The sequence below is a fragment of the Schistocerca nitens genome, chromosome 2, assembly GCF_023898315.1.
Source record: "Schistocerca nitens isolate TAMUIC-IGC-003100 chromosome 2, iqSchNite1.1, whole genome shotgun sequence".
Classification (NCBI taxonomy): domain Eukaryota; kingdom Metazoa; phylum Arthropoda; class Insecta; order Orthoptera; family Acrididae; genus Schistocerca; species Schistocerca nitens.
The window spans coordinates 471,264,931-471,291,112 of NC_064615.1; the positions used below are offsets into that span (position 1 = coordinate 471,264,931).

The 26,182-nt window shown below is 36.9% G+C and overlaps 1 protein-coding gene across 1 annotated transcript in view; it reads right to left on the bottom strand.

Annotated features, from left to right (window-relative positions):
• Window positions 1-26,182, bottom strand: part of LOC126236389 (aconitate hydratase, mitochondrial-like) — a 171,824-nt gene that overhangs the window by 37,187 nt on the left and 108,455 nt on the right. Inside the window, exon 10 of the mRNA XM_049945675.1 lies at window positions 11,773-12,031. Coding sequence (XP_049801632.1) covers window positions 11,773-12,031 — 259 coding nt within the window. The remainder of the gene's footprint in view (window positions 1-11,772; window positions 12,032-26,182) is intronic.

Consider the following 26,182-nt stretch of genomic DNA (forward strand, 5'->3'; position numbering starts at 1 on the left):
TGCATTGTAGGCTAGACAGTGTTCTGAATTTTTGATGGCGGGGTGGGAGGGGGACAGTATTAGCAAGCTTGTGAATCCCTTCAACTCATGTTCGTCACACTGGTGCACTGCTGCTGCTCATTGGATCCAATGTTCCCACATGGAGATAGGTTTACCATGTCATCAAATATATGGCCATTTTTAAGACTGGCAGAAGTTTTAAATCAGACCCTGGACATTTTTATATAAATTTTGAATATAAGATACACTTGAATTTTGGAGACAAGTGCGTCTTATAGTCCATAAAATATGGTACTTAAATATTCCAGAGTTCAGAATATTCAACCTAGGTTAATTGCTTTCTGTATAACTAGTAGTAAAAATTCACAGTTTTTTAATTATTAAATATACAGTAGCAATTTATCTTTCTCATAAATATCTATACCCCTGTGAAATACATTATTTATTATGAAATAGAATCTTTATTTTTTTTACTTCTTTATCAATACATACACAATAAATATTGTATGGACGCTGCCCAAATGTACACATAAATTTTATGTGGAAGCATCACAAGGAAATGGACTGCACAAAATATACATAAAATAATAAACAAAGACTATTAAACAATGATGCAATACATAGTAATTCAAATTTATGTACACGCACACATCTGTTACTATAAATCATAGTCTGTTCTTCATAAGCTTTTACTTTTATTCTTCCTAATCAGAAAATCATTTTACGCACAATGATTCACTAAAGATTGCACCAGAAAACAACTTTCCATTAAATACATAAATATAATGCAAATGTTATGGGGTGAAATACATTATCTTCAGTTATTGCTTAATATAAGAAATGTTAGTGGTGAACATAACCAAGTAAAAACATTGTTTGGATAATTTTTTTTTAAATTCTGTTATAAATTTATTTTGTCTTCCAACTTTCTGATGCAGACTGGCATTCTGTTGTAAACTTTAACATCAATAGGGTTCACGAGCCTTGTTTGTTAGTTCTTTTTGTTCACTGTGTATGGAGTGCTGTGCTATTTTGGGAATTGTAAATACCATGTTGGAACTTTATAAAAGTGCAACTATTTATTTACAGCTTGTACAAAACAGTTACATGTTTCAAAGTTTTACTGTTTCAAAGTAGTCACCAGAATTGTGTATCACCCGTTACCTGTGATGTGGAAGTCACTGGATACCAGTTGTGTTGATAGATTGAGTGGAGCAGTCTATTGTCTGATGAATCTCTGTAATAGTTCTGACATGAATGCCATGAAGTGCTTCCTTCATCTCACTAATCAAGTTGAAGTTACAAGAGCGTATGTCCAGGGAATGTGATGGGAAGTACAGTATTTCCCAGCCCCATTGATCAAACAAATTGGTCACAACTTGTGTCCTATGCTCACAAGCATTGCACTGCAAAGTGATGGGCTGGCCCTATAGCAAGTATTGCCACTTCTTTCTGTAAGCTGGTCACAGGCTGTGTTCCAAAACTGAACAGTTTAGAGAAAGCAGTGGCATCATTTTCTGCAGGACCCACCCATCATTTTGCAGTACAGTGCTTGGGCACATATGGCATAAGTTGTGCCTCATTTGTTCAGTTGAAGGGGTTGATAAGTGCTGTACCACCCACCATGCCTTCCAGACTTAAGCCCTGATGACTTCAAATTGAAGGAAGCACTTCAAGCCATCCACTTCAGAATCGTGTTACAGAAATTTAACAGGTGATAGACCATTCCACTCAAATTATTAATACAGCTGGCAGCACTAAGGGTATCCCACGACTTCCACATTGCTAGCCATGGATTATACACAATGATGGTGACTACTTTGAAGGATAGCATAACACTGGAATGTTGGAACATTGGAACCTGTATTGTACAAGTTGTAAAGATATATTTGCCACTGTTAAAGCTCCAATCCTCATATGAATGTCAGCATTTGTCTAAAAAAATTTAAGATGGGCCCTGAGATGCTGGGTGTATCATTTATCTGATGACCACCTATGCAACACAGTAGATGCCGGTCAGCGAGTGCTCTGTTGCCCGGCAATCAGATGCCGTGTCACCCATCTACTGCTACAGTATGACATGACTACATTTAAAAGATAAGCAAAAATCTACATCTACATCTACAGCCATACTCCGCAAGCCATCTGACGGTGTGTGGCGGGGTACCTTGAATACCTGTCTGTATTGGTTCTCCCTTCTATTCCAGTCTTGTATTATTTGTGGAAAGAAAGATTGTTGGTATGCCTCTGTGTGGGCTCTAATCTCTCTGATTTTATCCTCATGGTCTGTTTGCGAGATGTACGTAGGAGGGAGCAATATATTTCTTGACTCCTTGGTGAAGGTATGTTCTAAAAACTTCAACAAAGGCCCGTACCGAGCTACTGAGAGTCTCTCTTGCAGAGTCTTCCACTGGAGTTTATCTATCATCTCCGTAACGGTTTCGAAATTACTAAATTATCCTGTAATGATGCGCACTGCTCTCCATTGGATCCTCTCTATCTCTTCTATCAACCCTATCTGGTACGGATCCCACACCGGTGAGCAGTATTCAAGCATTGGGCGAACAAGTGTACTGTAACCTACTTTCTTTGTTTTTGGGCTACATTTTCTTAGGATTCTTCCAATGAATCTCAGTCTGTCAACTGCTTTACCGACGATTAATTTCATATGGTCATTCCATTTTAAATCACTCCTAATGCCTACTCCCAGATAATTTATGGAATTAACTGCTTCCAGTTGCTGATGTGCTATATTGTAGTTAAATGATAAAGGATCTTTCTTTCTATGTATTCGCAGCACATTACACTTGTCTACATTGAGATTCAATTGCCATTCCCTACGCCATGCGTCAATTCGTTGCAGATCCTCCTGCATTTCAGTACAATTTTCCATTGCTACAACCTCTCGATATACTATAGCATCATCCCAAAAATAAATTTTGTTCTCACCCATGTTGTGCAAGGAGATGCTGGAACTGCCTGTCATTATTTTTCACGTATTTCTAACATCTTCTCAAGAAATTATTAATCACACGATGTAATTCTCTCTCAGATATTGAATTAATTGATTCACAGATATTATCCTTGAATTCCTCTATCGTGTGAGGATTTGTTGTATACACTTTGCCCTCAAGTGCATCCCACTAATAAAAATTGCATGGAGTTAAATCAGGACTTCTAGCGGACCAGATATGGTTACTAATCACTCTTTCATCTAACACATCGTGAACTACGTGCAAAGAAACATTTTTGGCATGCAATATCTTTGTTGGGGGACCAGATAAAAATCTGAAAATTTCACTGTTAATAGACCTTTATGTTATTAAATTTCAGTATAAATTTCAACTTTGAGATTCAATTGGAAGTTACGGGAAAAAAAATTACAAACACGAGTCAAAAATATGTTTTTTAACATCTGCGATATCTAGGCTTATGGAATAAAATATATCAGTTACAGTATATAATTTAATCATATCTATGATTACTTACTTTTTTTATTGAAAATAGACCTACTAATTACATTATATTGTTCTCTTGTTATTTGTTTTTAGTACATCGCTCATTGAACATTTGAGAAATTTGTTCACTCAGTTTGGGTGTTAGATCATAAGGTCACCCAGTCACAGTTGTAAATTCCATGGGAGACAGCTTCCTTAGTACATTTTTAAGTGGCATCCGAACTTGATCCTTCTCAACTTTCTTAAAAGATGTCCTTGATGCTGGAGGGTGATAAAATACAAGATGTACATCTTGGTTTTGACAGACAATGTTATCAACTTCACCAGTCGACCACTGTTCATCATAAACACAAGCCACTATGTCTTTATTTTGAAGAACCAGTTATACAAGTTTTCCACACTGATGAAGCTCACTATCAGGTGAAGCTGATGTGATCTTCTACTTCAGTAAGTTGTGTGAATGGGGTACAAAACAATGAAAAGATCGAGTGCCTTTAATCTTCTGACAAGTGTTGTACCTTTCCTTCAAGACACTGTCATAGACTGATTGTATTTCCTCACATGGTACAAAAACATAGGAAATTCCTTTGATATGTTATTTACAGAATTCAAACATTTCTTGAGGTGTTATGATATGATATGATTGTCATCAGTCTGCTGCAGACTTGCTTTTGTGACAGCTCAATTTGTTGTACCCCTGACACCATCACAAGCATTCTTCCCATGGAATGAAGCGAAAAAGTGCCATTCTACATCAAACCCAAAATCTTCTTTATGAAAGGAGATGTTAATAAAAATTTTTTGTTTTTATATTGACTTGCTGCCCCACCCGAAAAGTAAATCAGTTTTTTTTATGGAAGGGTGGTGGCTGTTTAATGTAGTTGGTTAATTTTAGTTGAAAAATGTGCACTGCTGTAGTGTTGTGTTCAAGGTAATCACTTATGACAGAAAAGCTGTGGCTCATTAATTTATCTTCATCTTTATAATAGAATACATATGGACGAACTGTGGCTTGTTTGTTTGCCCAGTGGTGCCCTTGTACTTCATCTTGAACAACAAAGGAATAATTTTACGAAAAGTCTGCCAGAAATAAGCATTCATCAGCTGCCAAGGTTTGCTTTTTGTCTTTCAAAAATTTACTTTGAGCTTTTGCAATAAAATGATGCATTTTCAGATTTTCGAGGTTAGCCACCAACACTTCAGAAAACTCTTCTCCTGATTTTATGACTGTCACCATTTCAGTTCCGTCTTGTGTCACCCATTGTTTGTATTTTATATTGTCAGGCATCAAATCGTCTTCTTTGCATTTTTCAAACATGTCAAGTAAGGCTTGTTTGCCTGGACAATCTTCACATTTTCCCTTGATCATACAATTGTAACTGTCAATATTGCATACCATAACTTCCAAAAGGTCTTTATAGTCAACTCTAAGATTGGCCCCATCTGTCATCAACTTTACGTTCTGATTATACAAACAAACTCAAACATTACGGGTGCCAGATGCCCCTGCAACAATACAGCATCTTGGTCTCAACTCAGAAAACTTTGATCTTCCAATTTTAATGTCAGGATTTTCTTTTTTAAATTCAGTGAATAGTTCATTTAAATTACACAATATTAACCTTTTTTGTCTTTGAATCTTAGAACCATTTTCTTTCACAGAAACACAGTCTTTTTTGCCAGACATCAGACGGCTGTTATTGTCATCGTCATAATAATTAATAACTTTATTGATTGTGTTTTCATCTACCAAATTAGATGCACTTTTCATTTGTAATGCTGGTAAAATTCCCTGTTCTGTACTAATTGCCTTGTTAACTTAGCAAGACGTTCTGACACTTTAAATCCATCACTAACTTTTGCTTGACTCCAAGAATTTGGCAGTAAACTGATAATTTTATCCTCTTTGTTTGAAGTACTGCATTTAGTTTTTAGTTTTTCTATCAAATCATCATATTCGGTTGGTGAAGTTTTAGAACTTCCATCTGTTTTAGTACAAATTGTATTTTGAAATGAAACATCCAAATTCTTTTTGACCGTAGCTGCCACTTTCTCAGTTTTTGTATTCAAGGCACTTGGTCTTTTATCTTGACTTAGTTTTCTAATTTGGTCTTTTATCTTGACTTAGTTTTCTAATTTTTTTACTAGCAGATGATATACCCAGGATTTCACAAGCTGTATCTACTTTTTTAATTCAATTCAATTCAATTTATTAGAGTCCTTGTGGTACATCATCAAAATGACATAGGACTTGTCAATAAACATTACAATTTAAAATACATGTACATGAAAAGTTATAATTGATTTTACTTGTCACTTAGACATTACAATTTTAATAGAACTATAAGAACATTAACATAAAAATACACAAGTAGGATAACAATGTAAAAAAAAAAAAAAAAAGCTAGTGATTCTCACATCAAAGATTATTTCCATTCTTACATTAACACTGTTTCACACTTTCATAGAAATGGCAAGTATTTAAATGTGAGCAATTACACATATTTATTATGTCAGGGAAATATTAACTGTGCTTTTATTGTCAATGATTCATAAACTCTTCAATACTGTAAAAACTATTGCTCAATAACATGTTTTTTAATTCTCTTTTAAATATGTGCAGTTTTGGTATTATTTTTAGTTCTTTGGGGAGAGCACTGTAGAAGATTTTGGGTTGGTATAGTACACTTTTGTGATACATAGCTGTTTTATGAATTTCTCTGTGGAAATAATTCCTATTCCTTGTTTCGTAGTTGTGAAATTCTCTGTTTAATGTAGAAAATTCCTAGTGTTCTTTTAAGAAACATATGCTTTCATATATGTATAAGGATGGTAGTGTCATGATTTTTAATTCTTTGAAAGCATGCCTACAAGAGTCTGTATATCCTATACCTTTTATTATTCTGACTGCCTTCTTTTGTAGTCTAAATGAATTTTTTGTTAGACTGTTGTTCCCCCAAAACTGTACACCGTATCTTAATAAACTGTGCATGAATGAGAAATAAACACATAACACTGTTTTAATATTACATGAGCTTTTAAGCATTCTAAGTATATAACATGTTTGACTTAATTTTTTGTTCAATGACATTACATGCTTTTCCCATCTTAAGTGTTCATCAAACCATACTCCCAAGAATTTAGTGTATGATGCTTGTTCAATCTTACTATTACCCATTTCTACTGTAAGGTTAGTTTTTATTTTATTTGTAATATGTCTGAAGTTGATCCACGTTGTTTTTTTGGCATTCACAATGAGTCTGTTTTCATTAAACCATCTGTCTGCTTCGTCTGTTGCTAATGTGACTTTTCCTGTAAGTCAGCTTCACTATTTGCTTTAACAAACAAACTTGTATCATCAGCAAACAGTACTGCCTCTGCTTCAGATAGTTGACTTGGTAGGTCATTGATAAATATTAAAAACAGTAATGGCCCTAATACAGATCCTTACAAAACTCTCTTGAATCTTGATGAATAGGTCCTATCTGCATGGCTTATCTCCACCTTCTGATACCTGTCCGACAGATATGATTCAAACCATTTGTGGGCAGCTCCACGTATCCAATAGGCATATAACTTCCTAAGCAGTAACTTATGGTCGATGACATCAAAGGCCTTTGATAAGTCTAAAAACAATCCAAAATTTAATTCCTTTCTATTTATGGAATTTAGAACAAGTTGCAAAAAATTGAAGATAGCTGTTTCAGTTGATTTATTTTTATGGAAACCATTTTGCGCATTAACCAATATTCTATTCTTAATAAGAAATTTGTATAGTCTATGATACATTATCCTTTCTATTATTTTTGAAAACCTGATAACATTGATAAAGTTACTAACATCATATTTATCACCATTCTTGTAAAGTGGCTTTATAGTTGACATTTTAAGTTTTGATGGGAACATCCCTGTCTTAAAAGATTCATTTATAATTTCGGTGAGATGTGATGCTATGTTTCTTGCACTTTGCTTAATGACTTTGTCAGGAATCCCATCACACCCACATGACATTTTATTTTTTAACTTATTTATAGCATTTAGTACCTCTGATTCAGTTACTGGATAAAGGAACATTGACATGTCATTTGTGGGGATTTTTACCTTGCTATTGGAATTGCATTTAGTTTTAATTAAATTTATGGCTATATTTGTGAAATGTTTGTTAAATATGTTGGCAATCTGAAGTGGGTCCTTAACAGTTTTACCCCCACTTTTAATGACAAAGCTGTTATCTTTTCATTTGTGTCTACCTATATTTTTATTTATTACCTCTCAAGTTGACTTCATTTTGTTGTTACCTTTCTCAATATATGAATCATTATCAAACTTCTTAGCTGCAATTATTACTTTCTTGTACAGGCTTCTATAACATTTCACATGTGCTTTCAGTGCTACATTCTTCCTGGCTGATTTATTTAACTTTCTGAGAGTGTCTGATGACTTTCTAATCCCCTGTGTAACCCATGTTTTGGTTTTTATGTTTAGTTTTGACTCTTTTTTATAGGAAAGGCAACATCGAAGCAGTGTTTGTAGCTATCAAGGAATGAGTCAAACTTTGTGTTGACATCACCACTTGATTCACTACCCCAGTTGTTATTTTCCAGAATGTAATTAAAAATTCTTATGCTGTCATCATTTATAAATCTCCTTTCTTTGTAATTGTTATTGATAACAGGGTCCTTGTAAGATGTGACATTTAAACTCAATTTGATACCCTTGTGATCCGAGAAACCAGTGTCAATTACTTTAGTGTTATATTCACACTTGTCCTTGTTTATAAATACTTGATCTATTATAGTTTCAGACATATTTCCGCATCTGGTAACTTCATTTACAGTTGCCATCATATTATGACACAAAAACAGATTGCACAGTTGCTGTTGTTTACTACAGTCATTCTTAAAGTTAACATTAAAATCACCAAGAACAATTACATTATGTTTAAGTTCATTCAGTAGTCCCTCAAGGTTTTCCATAAAAATGGCAAAGTTGCCCAATGGTGATCGGTAAAAACACACAATAGTAATTTTTAATTTGGTTAGCTCACATATACTGTATTCAAAATCTTTTTCTATGCATTTTATTTTACATTTAATTTCTTTTGATTCTACCCCTGTCCTAACATAAATACATATCCCACCCCCTTTATGGTTGATTCTACAAAATTTGCTAATCATTTCAAAATTTTTAATAATTATGCTAGACGCTTGCATTTCTTTTACCCAGTGCTCACTTATGCATAGTATGTTGATGTCTTTTAGATAGTTAGTTAATAGAACTTCTATTTCAACTAATTTACTTTCTAGTCCCTGCACAGTTTGGTATACAACTGTTAAAGTTTCATGTAGTGGATTTGCTGCACTATTTACCTTTGTACTTTCTTGTTGCTGACACTGTAAAGATTCTGCCTTTTCTTCTTCTTCGAATTGCGAAGATCCCATAAAAATAGTCACTACACACAGCAGCTCTTCTTATCCTGAGGCTCTTCCTTTGAGATGTCTGCAGAGCAGCTGATGAGTTTCTGGATCTAGTAGAATGGTTCTTGGCTGTTGGTGTGGTTGCAGTCCTAGTTACATGTGAGCATGAGGTATTAAGTGTGTCGAATGTGCTGACAGCTTCCTCCTTGGAGGTTTCAGGTGCACATGAGTTTACACTAGGTTTGTAGGCTTTCTCATCTGAAGAAATTGTTTCCTCTTCAGCTCTGCTGGATGTTCCTGACATTTCTGCTGGTACCCCATATTCTACCACTCCTTTAGATACTGGTACCGGTATGTTAGGTATCTCTCTCATCTTAGACATTTCCTTGCAAATTTCCATTTGCTCAGTTACTGCTATGGTGAGGATACCAGGCAGTTTGTGTTGATCATTGAGATTATTTATTGTTTTCATAATTTCAGCACAGACATACAGTTGTCCTGCTCTATTTAGGAGATCTCCACTGTTTATGAGTGTAAATTTTAAAAAATGGTGAGGATACCAGGCAGTTTGTGTTGATCATTGAGATTATTTATTGTTTTCATAATTTCAGCACAGACATACAGTTGTCCTGCTCTATTTAGGAGATCTCCACTGTTTATGAGTGTAAATTTTAAAAAATACAAACTAAAAGCAACTAAAAAGATCAATGTACAAAACAGATACAATGCTCGGGAAATATGTGATGAAATAAAATCTTGTGGCGAGAGAGTGGAAGAAGTAAGTGTCGTGAGAACTGAAAGTAAACAAGCCTCCGAAAAAATCGTTACACCTAACATACAAGCAACTGTTAACAAAAACATTGAGCGAAAACTTAACAACTCAGCACATAATATGCTCAAAATGTTAAAATCTGTTAATAATATAATACATAGAGACTGTGAAAAGAAAGAAGATCGTATAATAGACTGCAATACTTCGGAAGACTTGAGCACAACAAATAATGCTTTTACTGTAAATATACTTGCCGACAGTCTCAGAAAAAGACTGGCAGAAACCCTATATAACTCAGGATGCAGTGTTACTAGCGTAATAAAACCTGATGCTCCACTGAAAGAGATCGTCAATAGCTGCAAAAATCTGAGTATCAAGATAAAGAAAAATGATTGTGTTCTAATCCTAGGGGGCGGAGTAGACGTCCGCTGCAATGATGTATTATCAGCAAGATGAGCGCTAAGAGAGACGCTCGAAAAGCTCAAAAATGTACATGTGATGGTAACCAGCATTCCATACGATTTTTTAAAGAAATCTCGTGTTAACGAAGAAATCAAAAAAACTAACAGACTGCTTCACAAAATAACAAAGTGCTACCCAAATTCAACATTTGCCCAGCTACATTTCAGAAAACAACATTTCATAAACAGTGGAGATCTCCTAAATGGTTGCTGATAAGTCACAAAATTCTGTATCTGAGGTTTCTCTATCCTTTCTCTTGTGAATTACCAATATCTTAGAATAACATGTGGGACACAATGATATTCCCGGTACGAGATTGACAAAAGGGCTTTTATTTTTAGAATAATGATCAAATGTTATTTCTTGCAGACCTTTTGTTATAGGTTTCTTATGTTTCTCAAAAGGGTCCATGCAAGACTGACCAAAAAGGTGATGAAATTTTTTTAAGTATTTCATTTCATGGTACTTGCATGTTGATTTGACCGCTGGGCTGACTCGTAAGTAAAACAACATTTTTTTCTTCTTTGCTTTAATCTTTGATTAAAGTAATGTCTTTAGGATACACTCCATACACACTTTTATGACATGCTTCATTAATAATAACGCCAACAGAACACTGAGACAACATTTTTCAACTGCACACTTCAAGAACTTCTAGCTAAATAAGTGTGAGTAGACAATTGTTGGTGTAAGGAGGAAGACAACAATCAGACTTGTGTAGGCTTGCAGATGAAATTGTTAGCCTGCTGAAACAATTACCACAGCATTGTTTCGACAAATAACCATTAGCTAGTGTAATGTAGTGTGTTACATTATGCAATTGGTATACTTTATTTGATTAGCCTACCAGATATCGCAGATGTTAAAAAACGTATTTCTGACTCGTGTTTGTAATCTTTATTCCATAACTTCCAATTGAATCTCAAAGTTGAAATTTATACTCAAGTTTGATATCATAAAGGTCTATTAACTGTGAAATTTTCAGATTTTTATCTGGTCCCCCAACAAAGATACTGTTGGTTTCCAAAATGGAAAAATTAAAAAAACATTTTTTAAAATAGTGTATTTTTTTAAGTGTAAGATGCTCACCATTGATACTCAGTAAAAGGTAACTATTCTATACAGTGTAATAGCAGAAAAAAGTATTAAAGCTGAGAAATTAGTCTTTCTTTGTAAACTACTGTTCAAAAATTGAGTTTTTTTTAATTTGTAGCTGATAACTTTGAACAGTTAAAATATATTAAAGAATACATTCAGCTAAGTGATAATGAAGTTAATTTGTAGCCCTGAATGTACTGAACGAAAGGCATTTTATCTGAAAGGCTTAGGACAATCCACTACTGAATAATTGTGAAAAATGTAGATGCTTGCAAATACAAAAAAATGCATGCAGCTTGGAACAAATATGGCTGCCATTTTAAAGTAATAAACAATACATTTTTAAAAAATATTTTTGTGACTACTAAACATTGGGGAATTCACCAACCAAATATAAAATTTTTCTGAGATGGTCAAGCAACCAGTGCTGGATCACTTGGTATGTATTGACACAACTGGTTGTAGTTATAAAGAGCTTTTCTACAGGTCTGTTAAACAGCAGAAATTGTTTATGAGTGCCTGTTAGTTATCATGAAATTAACATTGGTGAATGCAGATAACATACCATCTACACTCTTCAGTTTATCCCTGGTAGGGTCAAAGTCAAGTGTGCCAGCCACTGACAGAGCAGTGACAAGCTCAGGTGAGGTCACAAAGCCATGTGTTGCAGGATTGGCATCATTCCGTCCAGTGAAGTTACGATTGTATGAAGTGACAATTGTGTTCTTATCTCCTTTTTTAACATCCTTGCGATCCCACTGTCCTATGCAAGGTCCACAGGCATTAGCCAACAGTGTTCCTCCAAATTGTCGTAATGTTCCTGCCTGCAAAATTAATAACAACATTATTTGAAATATCACCATTGAGAATACTAACTTTAATAACTTGGCTGTAGAAATGGTGTAACAATAGGTCTGTCAAGCAATACACACACAAAAAGGTACTCCAAAGTCTCCAAAATATAAAAGTCTGAAAAATGTCACAAGAAAATTATACACTACATTGAGAATATTAGTGTACACGGGAAACTGCCACTGCAGACAAAATAGTATAAAAAAATCTACTGCTAGATAATGGGAAGGAAATTAAATTCACATGTTCTTTCTTCCTCTTTCCTTTCTTTCAAGTCTTGCACTTGCATCATGACATAAAATTAAGCAAATCAGAGCCAAGCTTTAAATCCAACCTTAAACTCTTACTGATGCAATATTATCTTTATTCTGTTAATAAGTATATCGAAATTCAACTGTAGTAGTTTGATTCTATATAACAGTTTGATGTTCAAGATTGTCTGACCTTTTAAATTCTACTACCATCGTAATCTGCAGCATTGACAGTTATTTTGTGCCAGCATAGATTTCCTTTGTCTTGAAATGTAGCTCAAAAATTGTACCACAAAGTTTCTGCAATTGCTTCGTTGACTGCTATAGCTGTTCATCACTGATTTACCTGTGGTGTTGCCAACTTCTATAGATGTTTTGAGACGTATGCTGGTTTATCATTTCAGTGTGGTGTTTAACAATGACATTTCAACAAATGGACACATCTTCATTTTCAGTTCAAGTGGGTGCTTTCATCAGACCTACACGACACTTTTTAGTTTGATGTAAATCCACTAGATTTCTTTTCAAATTATGTGATACAACTTCCTTTTTTTCATCTAAATAGAAGCACATTCACTGGAACTTAACTACACTTTGTAGTCTGCTGTAAATTCAACAAATAATAATCTACTGTGTATCCTGTGATTACTGTTGATTCTGCATTTTCATGCATTGCTGTGAGACTTAATTTTTGTTACAGACTGAAGTAAATAATGTACATAAATACTCATATCTCTCCTAGTGCTTGTAAAACAAATAAAAAATAAATACCCCGAAAAATGAAATGAAATTGGAAGTATTCAGGATCTAGGGCCTGGGGGGAGACAGCCACATTGTCCCAGTTAGTTATATTGTACTAAGAGATTGTGTTGGGTAGAGTAGGTGAGGGGAGAAAGAAGGTGGGGAGATGGAGTAAGAGTATGGGAACGTGGGCTGAAAGCTGGAAGGGATATGCAGCAGATGAATATGATACAGGCATGACACTAGTGAGATTGTTGTGGCTACATATAGGGACAGTTGTGTGCACAGCCCTATGAAATGGAGAAGTAGACTAAGAGGGAAAGACAAGACAGATGAAGAAGGAGACTGTGGAGAGGAGTGTGTGAGTACAGAATGAGGGAAGTTAATAGTCATGAGGCAGGGCCAGAGGTAAATGTGGGGCAGGAAGTAGTGGAGATTGAGAACAGGAAGATTACAGGACTGAAGAATGTGTTGCAGGGACAATTTCCATCTCTGTAGTGCAGAGAATCTGGTGTTTTGTGGAAGGATCAGGTGGCATAGGTTGTGAAGCAGAAATTGAAACTGAGCATCTTGAACTTCAAAGCAAGACTAGATGATTAGATTAACTCTATTCTTAGCCACAGTTTGTCAGTGACCATTTAGGAGAGTGGGCAGCTGGTTGGTGTTTGTGTCCACATAAAATACCGTGCAGGGATTAAAGCAGAGCTGGTATATGATGTGGCTGCTTTGACAGCTGGCCGTGCCTCTGATAAGATAGGACAAGCCTGTGATGGAATGAGTAGAATTTACTGGGTGGTTGCATCATATAGATCTTGCACACAAGTCTTCCAAAAGGATATGTCTCACATGGCAAAGGGTTCACTGTAGGTGTGATAAGGATGAACTAAGGTACACTGACTGGGCAACAGAATACCACTATGGGAGGGTGAAGAAGATTGTGGGTAAGATGTTCCTCATTTCTGGGCATCATGATAAGTGGCCAAACCCTGGAAAAGGATATGATTAAGTTGTTACAGAGGGAGGATGGAGGATTAGGTGCTCTGGTATCCTGGCCCAATGAGCGTGAAAGTCTATCAGAAGACATGGACCTCGAAGTTGGCTTGCTAGATGGCACTGCTGTATCCTGCGAGCAGTGCCGTCATTGCTGCAGCGCTGGTTACGCAGACATGCACATCCTACTGACCTATCAAGAATCACAGCTGTCCTTATAAGTCAACAGCACAGCCACATAGTCAGTCAGTTGTGATTCCACTACACTATGGTATTGATCTTGCTACACATCATTATTTTTGTTCTGGATTTCCTAATGATGTAACTGTCTCAGATAGCAAGGTGGAGTTATCACAACTAACTGAAAACAGTACATAGGTGCTCCGCACACTATCAATGGCACGCAGAGCCACAAGTGGCCACCACAAGACAAAAGTCAGAAAGAAGTCATGCTCTCTAAGTAATTGCCACATCACCTGATGGGATCCTATGACTGACCTGCCTGATAAGAGGGCAGTGCCTCAGCGATACAGATAGCCGTACTGTAGGTGCAACCACAACCAATCTGTTGAGAGGCCAGACAAACATGTGGTTCCTGAAGAGGGGCAGCAGCCTTTTCAGTAGTTCCAGGGGCAACAGTCTGGGTGATTGACTGCTCTGGCCTTGTAACACTAACCAAAACGGCCTTGCTGTGCTGGTACTGCGAACGGCTGAAAGCAAGGGGAAACTACAGCCCTACTTTTTCCCAAGGGCATGCAGCTTTACTGTATGGTTAAATGATGATGGCGTCCTCTTGGGTAAAATATTCCAGAGGTAAAATAGTCCCCTATTCGGATCTCCGGGCAGGGACTACTCAGGAGGATGTCGTTATCAGGAGAAAGACAACTGGTGTTCTACAGATCGGAGTGTGGAATGTCAGATCCCTTAATCGGGCAGGTAGGTTAGAAAATTTAAAAAGGAAAATGGATAGGTTAAAGTTAGATATTGTGGGAATTAGTGAAATTCGGTGGCAGGAGGAACAAGACTTTTGGTCAGGTGAATACAGGGTTATAAATACAAAATCAAATAGGGGTAATGCAGGAGTAGGTTTAATAATGAATAAAAAAATAGGAGTGTGGGTAAGCTACTACAAACAGCATAATGAATGCATTATTGTGGCCAAGATAGACACGAAGCCCATGCCTACCACAGTAGTACAAGTTTATATGCCAACTAGCTCTGCAGATGATGAAGAAATTGAAGAAATGTATGATGAAATAAAAGGAATTATTCAGATAGTGAAGGGAGACGAAAATTTAATAGTCACGGGTGACTGGAATACGGTAGTAGGAAAAGGGAGAGAAGGAAATGTAGTAGGTGAATATGGATTGGGGGGAAGAAATGAAAGAGGAAGCCGTCTGGTAGAATTTTGCACAGAGCACAACTTAATCATAGCTAACACTCGGTTCAAGAATCATAAAAGAAGCTTGTATACATGGAAGAGGCCTGGAGATACTGACAGATTTCAGATAGATTATATAATGGCAAGACAGAGATTTAGGAACCAGGTTTTAAATTGTAAGACGTTTCCAGGGGCAGATGTGGACTCTGACCACAATCTGTTGGTTATGAACTGTAGATTAAACCTGAAGAAACTTCAAAAAGGTGGGAATTTAAGGAGATGGGACCTGGAGAAACTAAAAGAACCAGAGGTTGTACAGAGTTTCAGGGAGAGCATAAGGGAACAATTGACAGGAATGGGGGAAAGAAATACAGTAGAAGAAGAATGGGAAGCTTTGAGGGATGAAGTAGTGAAGGCAGCAGAGGATAAAGTAGGTAAAAAGATGAGAAATCCTTGGGTAACAGAAGAAATATTGAACTTAATTGATGAAAGGAGAAAATATAAAAATGCAGTAAATGAAGCAGGCTTTTAATACAAACGTCTAAAAAATGAGATCGACAGAAAGTGCAAAATGTAAGGATGTAGAGGCCTGTCTCACCAGGGGTAAGATAGATACTGCCTACAGGAAAATTAAAGAGACCTTTGGAGAAAAGAGAACCAATTGTATGAATATCAAGAGCTCAGATGGAAATCCAGTCCCAAGCAAAGAAGGGAAAGCAGAAAGGTGGAAGGCGCATATCGATGGTCTAAACAAGGGTGATGTACTTGAGGACAATATTATGGAAATGGAAGAGGATGTAGATGAAGACGAAATGGGAGATATGATACTGCGTGAAGAGTTTGACAGAGCACTGAAAGACCTGAGTCGAAACAAGGCCCCAGGAGTAGACAACATTACATTAGAACTACTGACAGCCTTGGGAGAGCCAGTCCTGACAAAACTCTACCATCTGGTGAGCAAGATATATGCGACAGGCGAAATACCCTCAGACTTCAAGAAGAATGCAATAATTCCAATCTCAAAGAAATCAGGTGTTGACAGCTGTGAAAATTACCGGACTATCAGTTTAATAAGTCACGGCTGCAAAATACTAACACGAATTCTTTACAGACGAATGGAAAAACTAGTAGAAGCCGACCTCGGGGAATATCAGTTTGGATTCCATAGAAATATTGGAACACGTGAGGCAATACTGACCCTACGACTTATCTTAGAAGCTAGATTAAGGAAAGGCAAACTTACATTTCTAGCATTTGTAGACTTATAGACAGCTTTTGACAATGTTGACTGGAATACTCTCTTTCAAATTCTGAAGGTGGCAGGGGTAAAATAAAGGGAGTGAAAGGCTATTTACAATTTGTACAGAAACCAGATGGCAGTTATAAGAGGCAAGGGACACAAAAGGGAAGCAGTGGTTGGGAAGGGAGTGAGACAGGGTTGTAGCCTCTCCCCGATGTTATTCAATCTGTATATTGAGCAAGCAGTGAAGGAAACAAAAGAAAAATTTGGAGTAGGTATTAAAATCCATGGAGAAGAAATAAAAACCTTGAGGTTCGCCGATGACATTGTAATTCTGTCAGAGACAGCAAAGGACTTGAAAGAGCAGTTGAACGGAATGGACAGTGTCTTGAAACGAGGATATAAGATTAACATCAACAAAAGCAAAATGAGGATAATGGAATGTAGTTGAATTAAGTCGGGAGATGCTGAGGGAATTAGATTAGGAAATGAGACACTTAAAGTAGTAAAGGAGTTTTGCTATTTGGGGAGTAAAATAACTGATGATGGTCGAAGTAGAGAGGATATAAAATGTAGACTGGTAAAGGCAAGGAAAGCATTTCTGAAGAAGAGAAATTTGTTAACATCGAGTATAGATTTAAGTGTCAGGAAGTCATTTCTGAAAGTATTTGTATGGAGTGTAGCCATGTATGGATGTGAAACATGGACGATAAATAGTTTGGACAAGAAGAGAATAGAAGCTTTCGAAATGTGGTGCTACAGAAGAATGCTGAAGATTAGATGGGTAGATCACATAACTAATGAGGAGGTATTGAATAGGATTGGGGAGAAGAGAAGTTTGTGGCACAACTTGACTAGAAGAAGGGATCGGTTGGTAGGACATGTTCTGAGGCATCAAGGGATCATCAATTTAGTATTGGAGGGCAGTGTGGAGGGTAAACATTGTAGAGGGAGACCAAGAGATGAATACACTAAGCAGATTCAGAAGGATGTAGGTTGCAGTAGTTACTGGGAGATGAAGAAGCTTGCACAGGTTAGAGTAGCATGGAGAGCTGCAGCAAACCAGTCTCAGGACTGAAGACCACAACAACAACAACAGTACTGCCAGCTTGGACTGTATGATTCTGTACTTTTTGTTCATCATTTGTGTATCCAGTTGATGAGGAAAAAAGAGTGCTAGTAAGTGTAACCTCAACAGCTACATCTTAGATTTTTAGTGTACGTATGTGTGTATTGTGTATTAAACTGGGGACCTAGAAACGATGAAGAGGTTTCATCCCGCCATAGCCCTCAATGGTTCACAACCCCACAACAGGCCACAGCAGTCCACCTCCACTGTCGCCCCACACTGAACCCAGGATTATTGTGCAGTTCGGTCCCCAGTGCGCACCCCACCCCCTCCCCCCTGGGAACGTCTCATACCAGACGAGTGTAACCCCAATGTTTGCGTGGTAGAGTAATTATGGTGTACGCGTATGTGGTGACAGTGTTTGCGGACCAATTGCCAACATAGTGTAATTAAGGCAGAATAAGGGGATCCAGCCCGCATACGCCGAGGCAGATCGAAAACTGCCTTAAAAACCATCCGCAGGCTGGCCTGCACAATGGACCTCGACACTAATCCGCTGGGCAGATTCGTGTCACAAACTGGCACGCCTTCCTGCTCGGGAAGCAGCACGTTAGACCACACAGCTATCAGGGTGGGCTAGTGTAGGTTTACTCATAGGGCTTATTCCACCATGCCATTTCAATTGTCTGCTGTCTTTCTCTCATTGTTGTCCACTTGTTTGTTTATTCTCTGGCAGCTTGCTGTTGATGCCCTTGGCCCATTGGCTAGTCTCAGCAGGTTCTCAAGTCATTCATGGTTTTGTTCACTTCCAGTCACTATAGGGGCATGTGAGGATAAGACACAGGAAATTTGTTTGCAGACTGGATTTGGGGGAGAGGGAGGTAATGTCTGTCTGTGAAGGCCCCTCACTAATGAACTATATCTGCTCCCTCTGCAAGATATTGTTACTATGTAGCCCCAGCTATCTGCACCCTATCTATGAAACTGAAAGCCTAGTCCTCCAGCATCTGGAGGAGTGTGACCATGCCATGCTGGTGTTTTCATCCTGCCCCATCCCACAAAGCTACCTCCTAACATTCCTCATGTCCCAAACTCCAAACAAACTCAAACACTGTTGTCAACCAACATACCAAAAATCTCAGTCCTATAGAAGTTTCAGTACTATCCAAACACTTCCCCTTCAGCCACACACCCAAGTTAAGTCATGCTGGACTCACCAAAGATCTACTCTCATTCTCCACTTCCTACCATGGAAACACTTTTTCGCCACCAGCTTTCCAACTGGAACCAGTTAAAATCTAGCACAGAACCTTTGCCATCCTGGTTCATACCATCAAACTGTGATCCTTACCTCTTCTGCTAAACCTTCCCCTGGGTATCTTCCAGGAATTCCTTACCTCTAACTTGTCCTCACCTCCTTTTCTAGTTCCATTCCCCAAAACACCAAACTTTCAACAGAGCAGCCATCCCAAATCTTAAAGCAGAGCCTGCTTTAAACATTCCTCCCTACAGACACAGGCTTCACCACTGTAGTGATTAATCATAGTGATTATATTATCTAAGGCATTCAAGAACTGTTGGACTCTTCCACCTACAAGCCCCCTGCCATTGTGCTATCATTCCAGAAGTCCAGCACAGCCTCCTACTCAAGTGCTTAAGACCATCTCAGAATCTCTTCCCCAAATCCATCTCCTGGCTCGTTCCAACTGTCCTTGCCCCCCCCCCCCCCCCCAAAAAAAAAAAAAAAAAACTGAAACATTATAAATCCTGAATGCCTCATTGTAGTTGATTACTGTGCTCCTATTGAAAGATTCTTGGCTATTATTGACCAACATTGCTAACCCAATGCCTACAGCCTAGCTTCCTAAATCAAAGACATGAAAACTTCCTTCACTGTCCCTCAGCTATTCCCAACTGGATCCCTCTTTGTCACTGTTGACATCACTTCCTACACACCAACATTCCCCATGCCCATGACCTCGAACACTATCTCTCCCAACATTCTACCGATTCCAAATCCATCTCCTCATTACTCGTATACTTGGCAAAGTAAATCCTAACACAGAAATACTTTTTCTTTGAGGGGATCATACTCAAGGAAATCTACAACATGGCTTTGGCAACCATGTGGCACCCTCCTATGTGAACCTTTTTATGGGTCATCAACAACAGAAAATAAATCATGCAATAAATAACTCACAAAATGATGTAGAGTATTACAATACAGGAAATCAGGTGGATAAAATTGTGTTCCCAGGCAATATCCAAAGTTTAAATAGTGACTCAATGGAAATTATTACCAACAATTTTAATTATTGCTTCTGCACCATAGCTGCTAACATTTCCCCTGTTAAAGAACAATCAAATACTTATGCATTAGATTTACTCCAGAAGACACTGTTTACACCACCCACAAGTATTAGTTCAAAATTACAAAAATCATTGTTATTAAACATAATTTCTAATTCTTCCGACTATGATGATGTTTCTAACAGGTTATTACAATGTTATGCTGATTTAGGAGGACTACCCTTGAGCACTGCACAACACCTTCCAGTCACTTTAAAGCTCTGTGAGGAAGAAGGCAAAAATAAAATACTGACTCTTTTTTCGCAGAGTAACTTGTTAACTGCTTACCAGTTTGATTTCCTCAAAGGTTTCTCTACAGTGAAAGCCATATATAATATTATAAATTAAGTCATGTCAGGGGTGTAATCACAAACTGTTATCTCAGCATATTCAATGATCTTACCATGGTGTCTGATTGTGCAGACCACAATAATCTACTTTGAAACTCATATTTTATGGCATTAATGATATTCCTATGAATGGATGGAGCCTTACCTCCATAAAAGAAATCAGAGGTCACATTGTCAAACTGTAGCAGAGGAAAGAAACTACATTCAGAATGGTGGAATGTAAAATATGGATTACTAGAAAGTTAGGTACTGGGTCACCTCCTCTTCAAAAAGTAGATAAATGGCCTTCCATTGATTCTAAAGAAGGCATGGCTCATAATTAAAGGATCTGAGACAGAGCTGTCCCAAAATATATATTAATTCACATTTGTCAATAATTTATTACAGAATTTCAATTATCAGAATGTATTTCGAATATTGCCTCACAGATTTAAATGATGCCTGTCAATCTTTTTGGGACTGTTGATATGTGATATCACACAATGTTTTTCAAACAGGTAGCAGCTAGTCTTAAGGCTGCATTTAGAAATACAGCTCAGCTCTGCGCGGCAGAGGTCTGGGGACGTGGTTTCCTCGGAGTACAACTCTTATGGGCATCCTGAAGGCTCTGGGGTTTCAGCCTAAGGGTGTCCTACCAACCTGCACACAATTTTCACATCCCAAGTTGCTGAAACTTTGCTGTTGAATCCCTGTCTCTCCATATATCTATTACACTTTGATAAGTCATTAACTGACATTTAGTATTATTGTTTTGATAGTTTTTTAGAGTTTTTTGTTTCTGCTATTGGCTATTTTATCTGCCATTGGAATTAGTTTGCAAATTTCTCACCAGAGTGCAGTGGAGTACAGTAACGTAAGTATCACTACCTAGTGAGAGTTTCATGAATGATTAGAGTAAAAAGTGCAAAAATACCCCTGCCTGAAATATGTCCCATGCCTTTAGTTTCCTTGCTAGCTGACTGCGGGTAATGTGCATTATTAGGAAGTTTCTTTTTGGAAGTGTATTATGCATGATTTAGTGAGTTTTACTTGCTTACGAATAACAGCAGTATACCACAACTTTGAAAACAATGCAATATGAATTCAGTGTGCAATTTATCAGGTAAAATTTTGGAATGTGTGGTTAGGAAGAAAGTGAAGGAACTAGGTGCACCCAGACCTGAAGTAAACAGTAATCAAGAACAAAAACAGTGTAAATCCAGGCAAGGGTATACATGCAATTTTAACAGAGCAGTGTACAATGCAGCCGAGTAGTCATGTGTGCTATACGACTTAAAGTGCATATTTTGGTAATACACAAGTATAAATACAACAAATACAGTGTGTAAATTACCATGGCAGTTGCTCAGGCTGCTCATCTAAGCCAGTCGCAGCACAAGATCTGTGAGATCATGGGAACATCACTATGTTAAAGATCTTGGTTCAAATGGCTCTGAGCACTATGGGACTTAACTTCTGAGGTCATCAGTCCCCCAGAACTTAGAACTACTTAAACCTAACTAACCTAAGGACATCACACACATCCATGCCTGAGGCAGGATTCGAACCTGCGACCGTAGCGGTTCCAGACTGTAGCGCCTAGAACCGCTCAGCCACCTCGGCCGGCATTAAAGATCTCCAAAACATTAAGCGTGCAGTGAAGCTAACATACACCACATTAAAGATCTCTCCAAAATGTGTCCTTTAGTACTAATTGCTGTGGTAAACTGTTGAGAAATGTGATGTTGGGCAATATAAGCTACCTATACATGTTATTGTGGAGTTAACTTTAGATGTTATTTAGTAGTTGATTATGAAACAAATGGAAGATATAGCAAGTAAATGTTTGGCTAGAGTGTGACGTTCCCCCCACCCCATCCTGAAATTTTGGTTGTGGTGACAGACTGATCGGTAGCGTGGCCAGAGGTCTACGGTAGTTCTGATGGATAAATGTCACAGCCTTCCCCAGTATGGAAACCACAAGCCACACTTGTTCTTAAGGATTGTTCAAAATATGTTATGTTTGCTGATAACACAAGCAATCTGATTAAGTGCCCAAACTTAATCATATCACACACACCTCAGAGGATGAACATGCTTGTTATTAGTTAGCAGCAAACAGTTAAAATTTTGGTATCACAAGGACTCATATTAAAAACTTAAACATGAATAAATGGTCATGTACTAAACGAAACACTGTGTGTGAAATTCGTTTTGAACCCATCTTGATAACATGTAACAATTAGCACTTCAGAAGTTAATGTTGGAAAATTTTACAGTTCAAAATACTTTTCAGTGTGGTGACTAGGTGACAAACAGTACTGACTTTATTTTGCGTAATTTCACTCTCTGTTGTCCTTACAGAACAGCCTGCTAGTGTAAAGCAGTTAATAACAGTATTCAGTCAGCAGAACTAAGTGATAAGGATAATGTTTGAAATAAATACTATAGAAACATTTTCATAGATATTTTGAATTTTTAGATATTTTGAATGTTTAGTTTTAATATCTTAATTTTTTTTCTCAGTGACTACCAATAGTTTCAAAAGTTTTATAATTGTTAACACTTATTAAAACAGTTATTTCTCTATGTTAATGTATACTCTGATTCACTTCACATCCTTCCTTCATGATGAGATGTACAGAACATGATGACTGAATGACTGACTTATGGTTTGCCATCTGATATGGGTAAACATGTGATTTTTGGCACCTGATGCAGGTCTAATCCTCATTTTTCAAAGTTATGAATGTAGTACATCATAGTTACAATGTTCATTTTGGGTGTATTAGAGAAGTTGTTCTTACACAACATACCGAACTTCTCAATGTTTCTACCAAAATCCGGTTTTTCCTTTGATTGCAAAAAACACCATATTAGCCTGAAATTTCTATAAATTACAGTCTTATGTTAAAGTAAAAAAATATTATTTAATTTGATCATTCTCATAATTCATCCATTGCATATACATTTATTTTAAAGATTTTCAAAAAGTTTTTACCATGGTTCACAGGTATTAAAATTCATAAAATGGTAACAACTGTGACCAGAATTCGACAGTTTGCCCTTGTTTTGGATAATCATTTCCTTTCACAACAGTTACACAATTGGCAGCAATCCTTGATGACTGATACGGCGACAATTCAGCATGATAACAGTCATTAGGTGCACATACACTTCCACTGTCATCTAAAAGGTTTGTATTACAAAGAAAGAAAGTGTCAGACCATCTCACACTAGGAATAGTTAGAGAAGTGGAGACCCTTATACTCAAAGACCAGCATATAACAATAAACGCAATAAGGGAAAGGGTGAAAATCAGCTGTGGGTTAGTTTTCAGAGTCTTATATGATATTTTGAACATGATAAAGGTAGCTGTCCATCATTTTCCACAACCGATCACATCCATTCAGAAATCCCATGTATCGAGACAATGGTGGAAATGTTGCAGCTGTTTCAGGCCAATCCAGCTACCGAGTCACCATGGACAAATGCTGGCTGTGGATACACGTGGATGCATCAACATCAAATAAGGTAATGACCCAACCATCATCTAGTAAAGTGATGCTGAGTGCTTTTTTGGGACTGTTACGGTGTAGTGCTAACAGGTTATCTTTATAAGGGGGAACTCATCACACGATTGTACTACTAAAAGTTCCTAATGATATTTCAGGAGGCTATCAAAATGAAGCTTCACAGAAGACTGTTCAAGCAGGTGTTTTTGCTCAAGAACACTGTCCTAGCTCATTCTACACAAGACACAGTCATACCCCCATATCCCCTTGACATGACAGGCAATAACTCCTTCAGCTTTTCTCAGGGCAAGAAACTGCTGTGTGGCAGGCATTTCCAGAATGACAATGAAGTGATATTCAAAGTTTGCTGAACAGCCAAACTACAGGCTTCTACAACCCATGTCTCCACCAAGTCAAGCACCACAGGCAAAAATATGTGGCATTGAAGAATGAATATCTTTTGAAGAACCAATATCACCATGTTTCATGGTACCAGTTAGATTTTTTCGAGCTGTTAATTAAAACTTTCTCACTACTGCTTGTACGTGCCATTTCATTATCCAAACTTTTGACCTACATATAATAACCCTCCTAACTATTGTTCTAAATATCCTGGTATAGTATTGTTCTTATGTACTATACTATAGAGCTGCATTTTGTTAAGAAATAGTAATCTTTCCTGAATATTTGTTGATCTGGCTTCTTTATCTTGTTTTCCATAATTTTTAAATTCTACCTTGGTATTTGTATTCATCAGTAACTGCTATTGTTCTCAACCCATCTTACAATATTAAATCTTCATTTACAACATCAGTTACCCTGCATTTTGTTTTATTGATGATTATATTTAGGTCCCACTTATTTATATTCACTTATCAATTTTCTGGTCACATACTCCGTACCATCACAGTCTTGGGCTAAAATCAGTTGTCATTGGCAAACTGTAATGAATGCACTGTATTATCAATTTTTGGGATCTTTATATTTACAATTTTTTTCTTCCAAGGCAAAAAAATTTCTTCTGTGTGCATCTTATATGATGTGGGTGAAATACAACAGCCTTGTGTAATCCTTTTGGAACTTGAAATCCAGGTGACAAATATACGCTGGATTTAATTTTTTTATGTGCAGTTTTTTCATGATGTGTGAATTGCAGTTATTATTTTTTTGTTTATTTCTTCTATAGATTGGTTAAAAATACAAGCTTTATCTACATATATGAATACCAAATGAAGGGGTTGTGCTTGAACTGTTTCATTTCAATCATATGTAATACACAAAAAATGTCATCAATCATTGGTATATTGGCTCTAAAGACTGCTTGTTCTTCATTTCTTTGCGTTCTTGTTTTAAGGAATGTTCGATAATTCTTCCATTAAGTCCACTGAGGGTACTGTTGAGCAGAATACTACTATAATTTTTACTCGCTTTTTTCCTTACTTTCTTGTGTGTTATTGAAGTATAACTTATTTTACACTTGCCTGATACATCTTCCCCATTTAAACATTTTTAGAACCTATTTCTTAACATATCATGTAGGTAATTTCTCAGTACTGAATTTTAATAATTCTGCTGGAATACCTCCAGTAAATGTAGTTCCTCTGTTCTTCGTTGTACCTTTTCTTACTCCTATGCCCAATGTATGTATTGGTCTGTTTACCTGTTTATTGATCAATTACATTCATTCACGAAACATGAAAATGTAACAGAATTAGAGTACACAGTTAGTAAGCCATAAAAAGAGACAGTCATGTAACAAAAATACCTCACTTCAATGATATGTGGGAAACTGAGGTAAAATAATCACATAGGTACTGTTATATATCAAAGATAGGAAGCATTTCACTGGTGCGATACTGGAAAACTCACATAAGTTGAGTTGTAAGTCAAGGAAATGCCATGAACCAATTTATTGGTAGGACACATTTCTAAAAAAGAGACTGTTTATTAAAAACTTGTATAGCCTACACTGAAATACTGCTTAAATGACACAATTTAAATGTCACATTCATGATGCCCTACAAACACTAGTGAAAGTGTGATCCAGTTTTACTCCAGTGACTGACCTCTCATGATGTTTCTCTATTTAGCAGATTATCAAAAGCAAAGTAATTCTATGACAGAAAGGAATTTATAAAGAAAGAATTTATAAGAAATGAAGTCTTTGTTTTGGAATTCATTGTATATGTTGAAGGTAATGTATTTTATGAATGTGGTACAGCGATGGAAAGTCTTAGTAAAATGTAAACAATTATGAA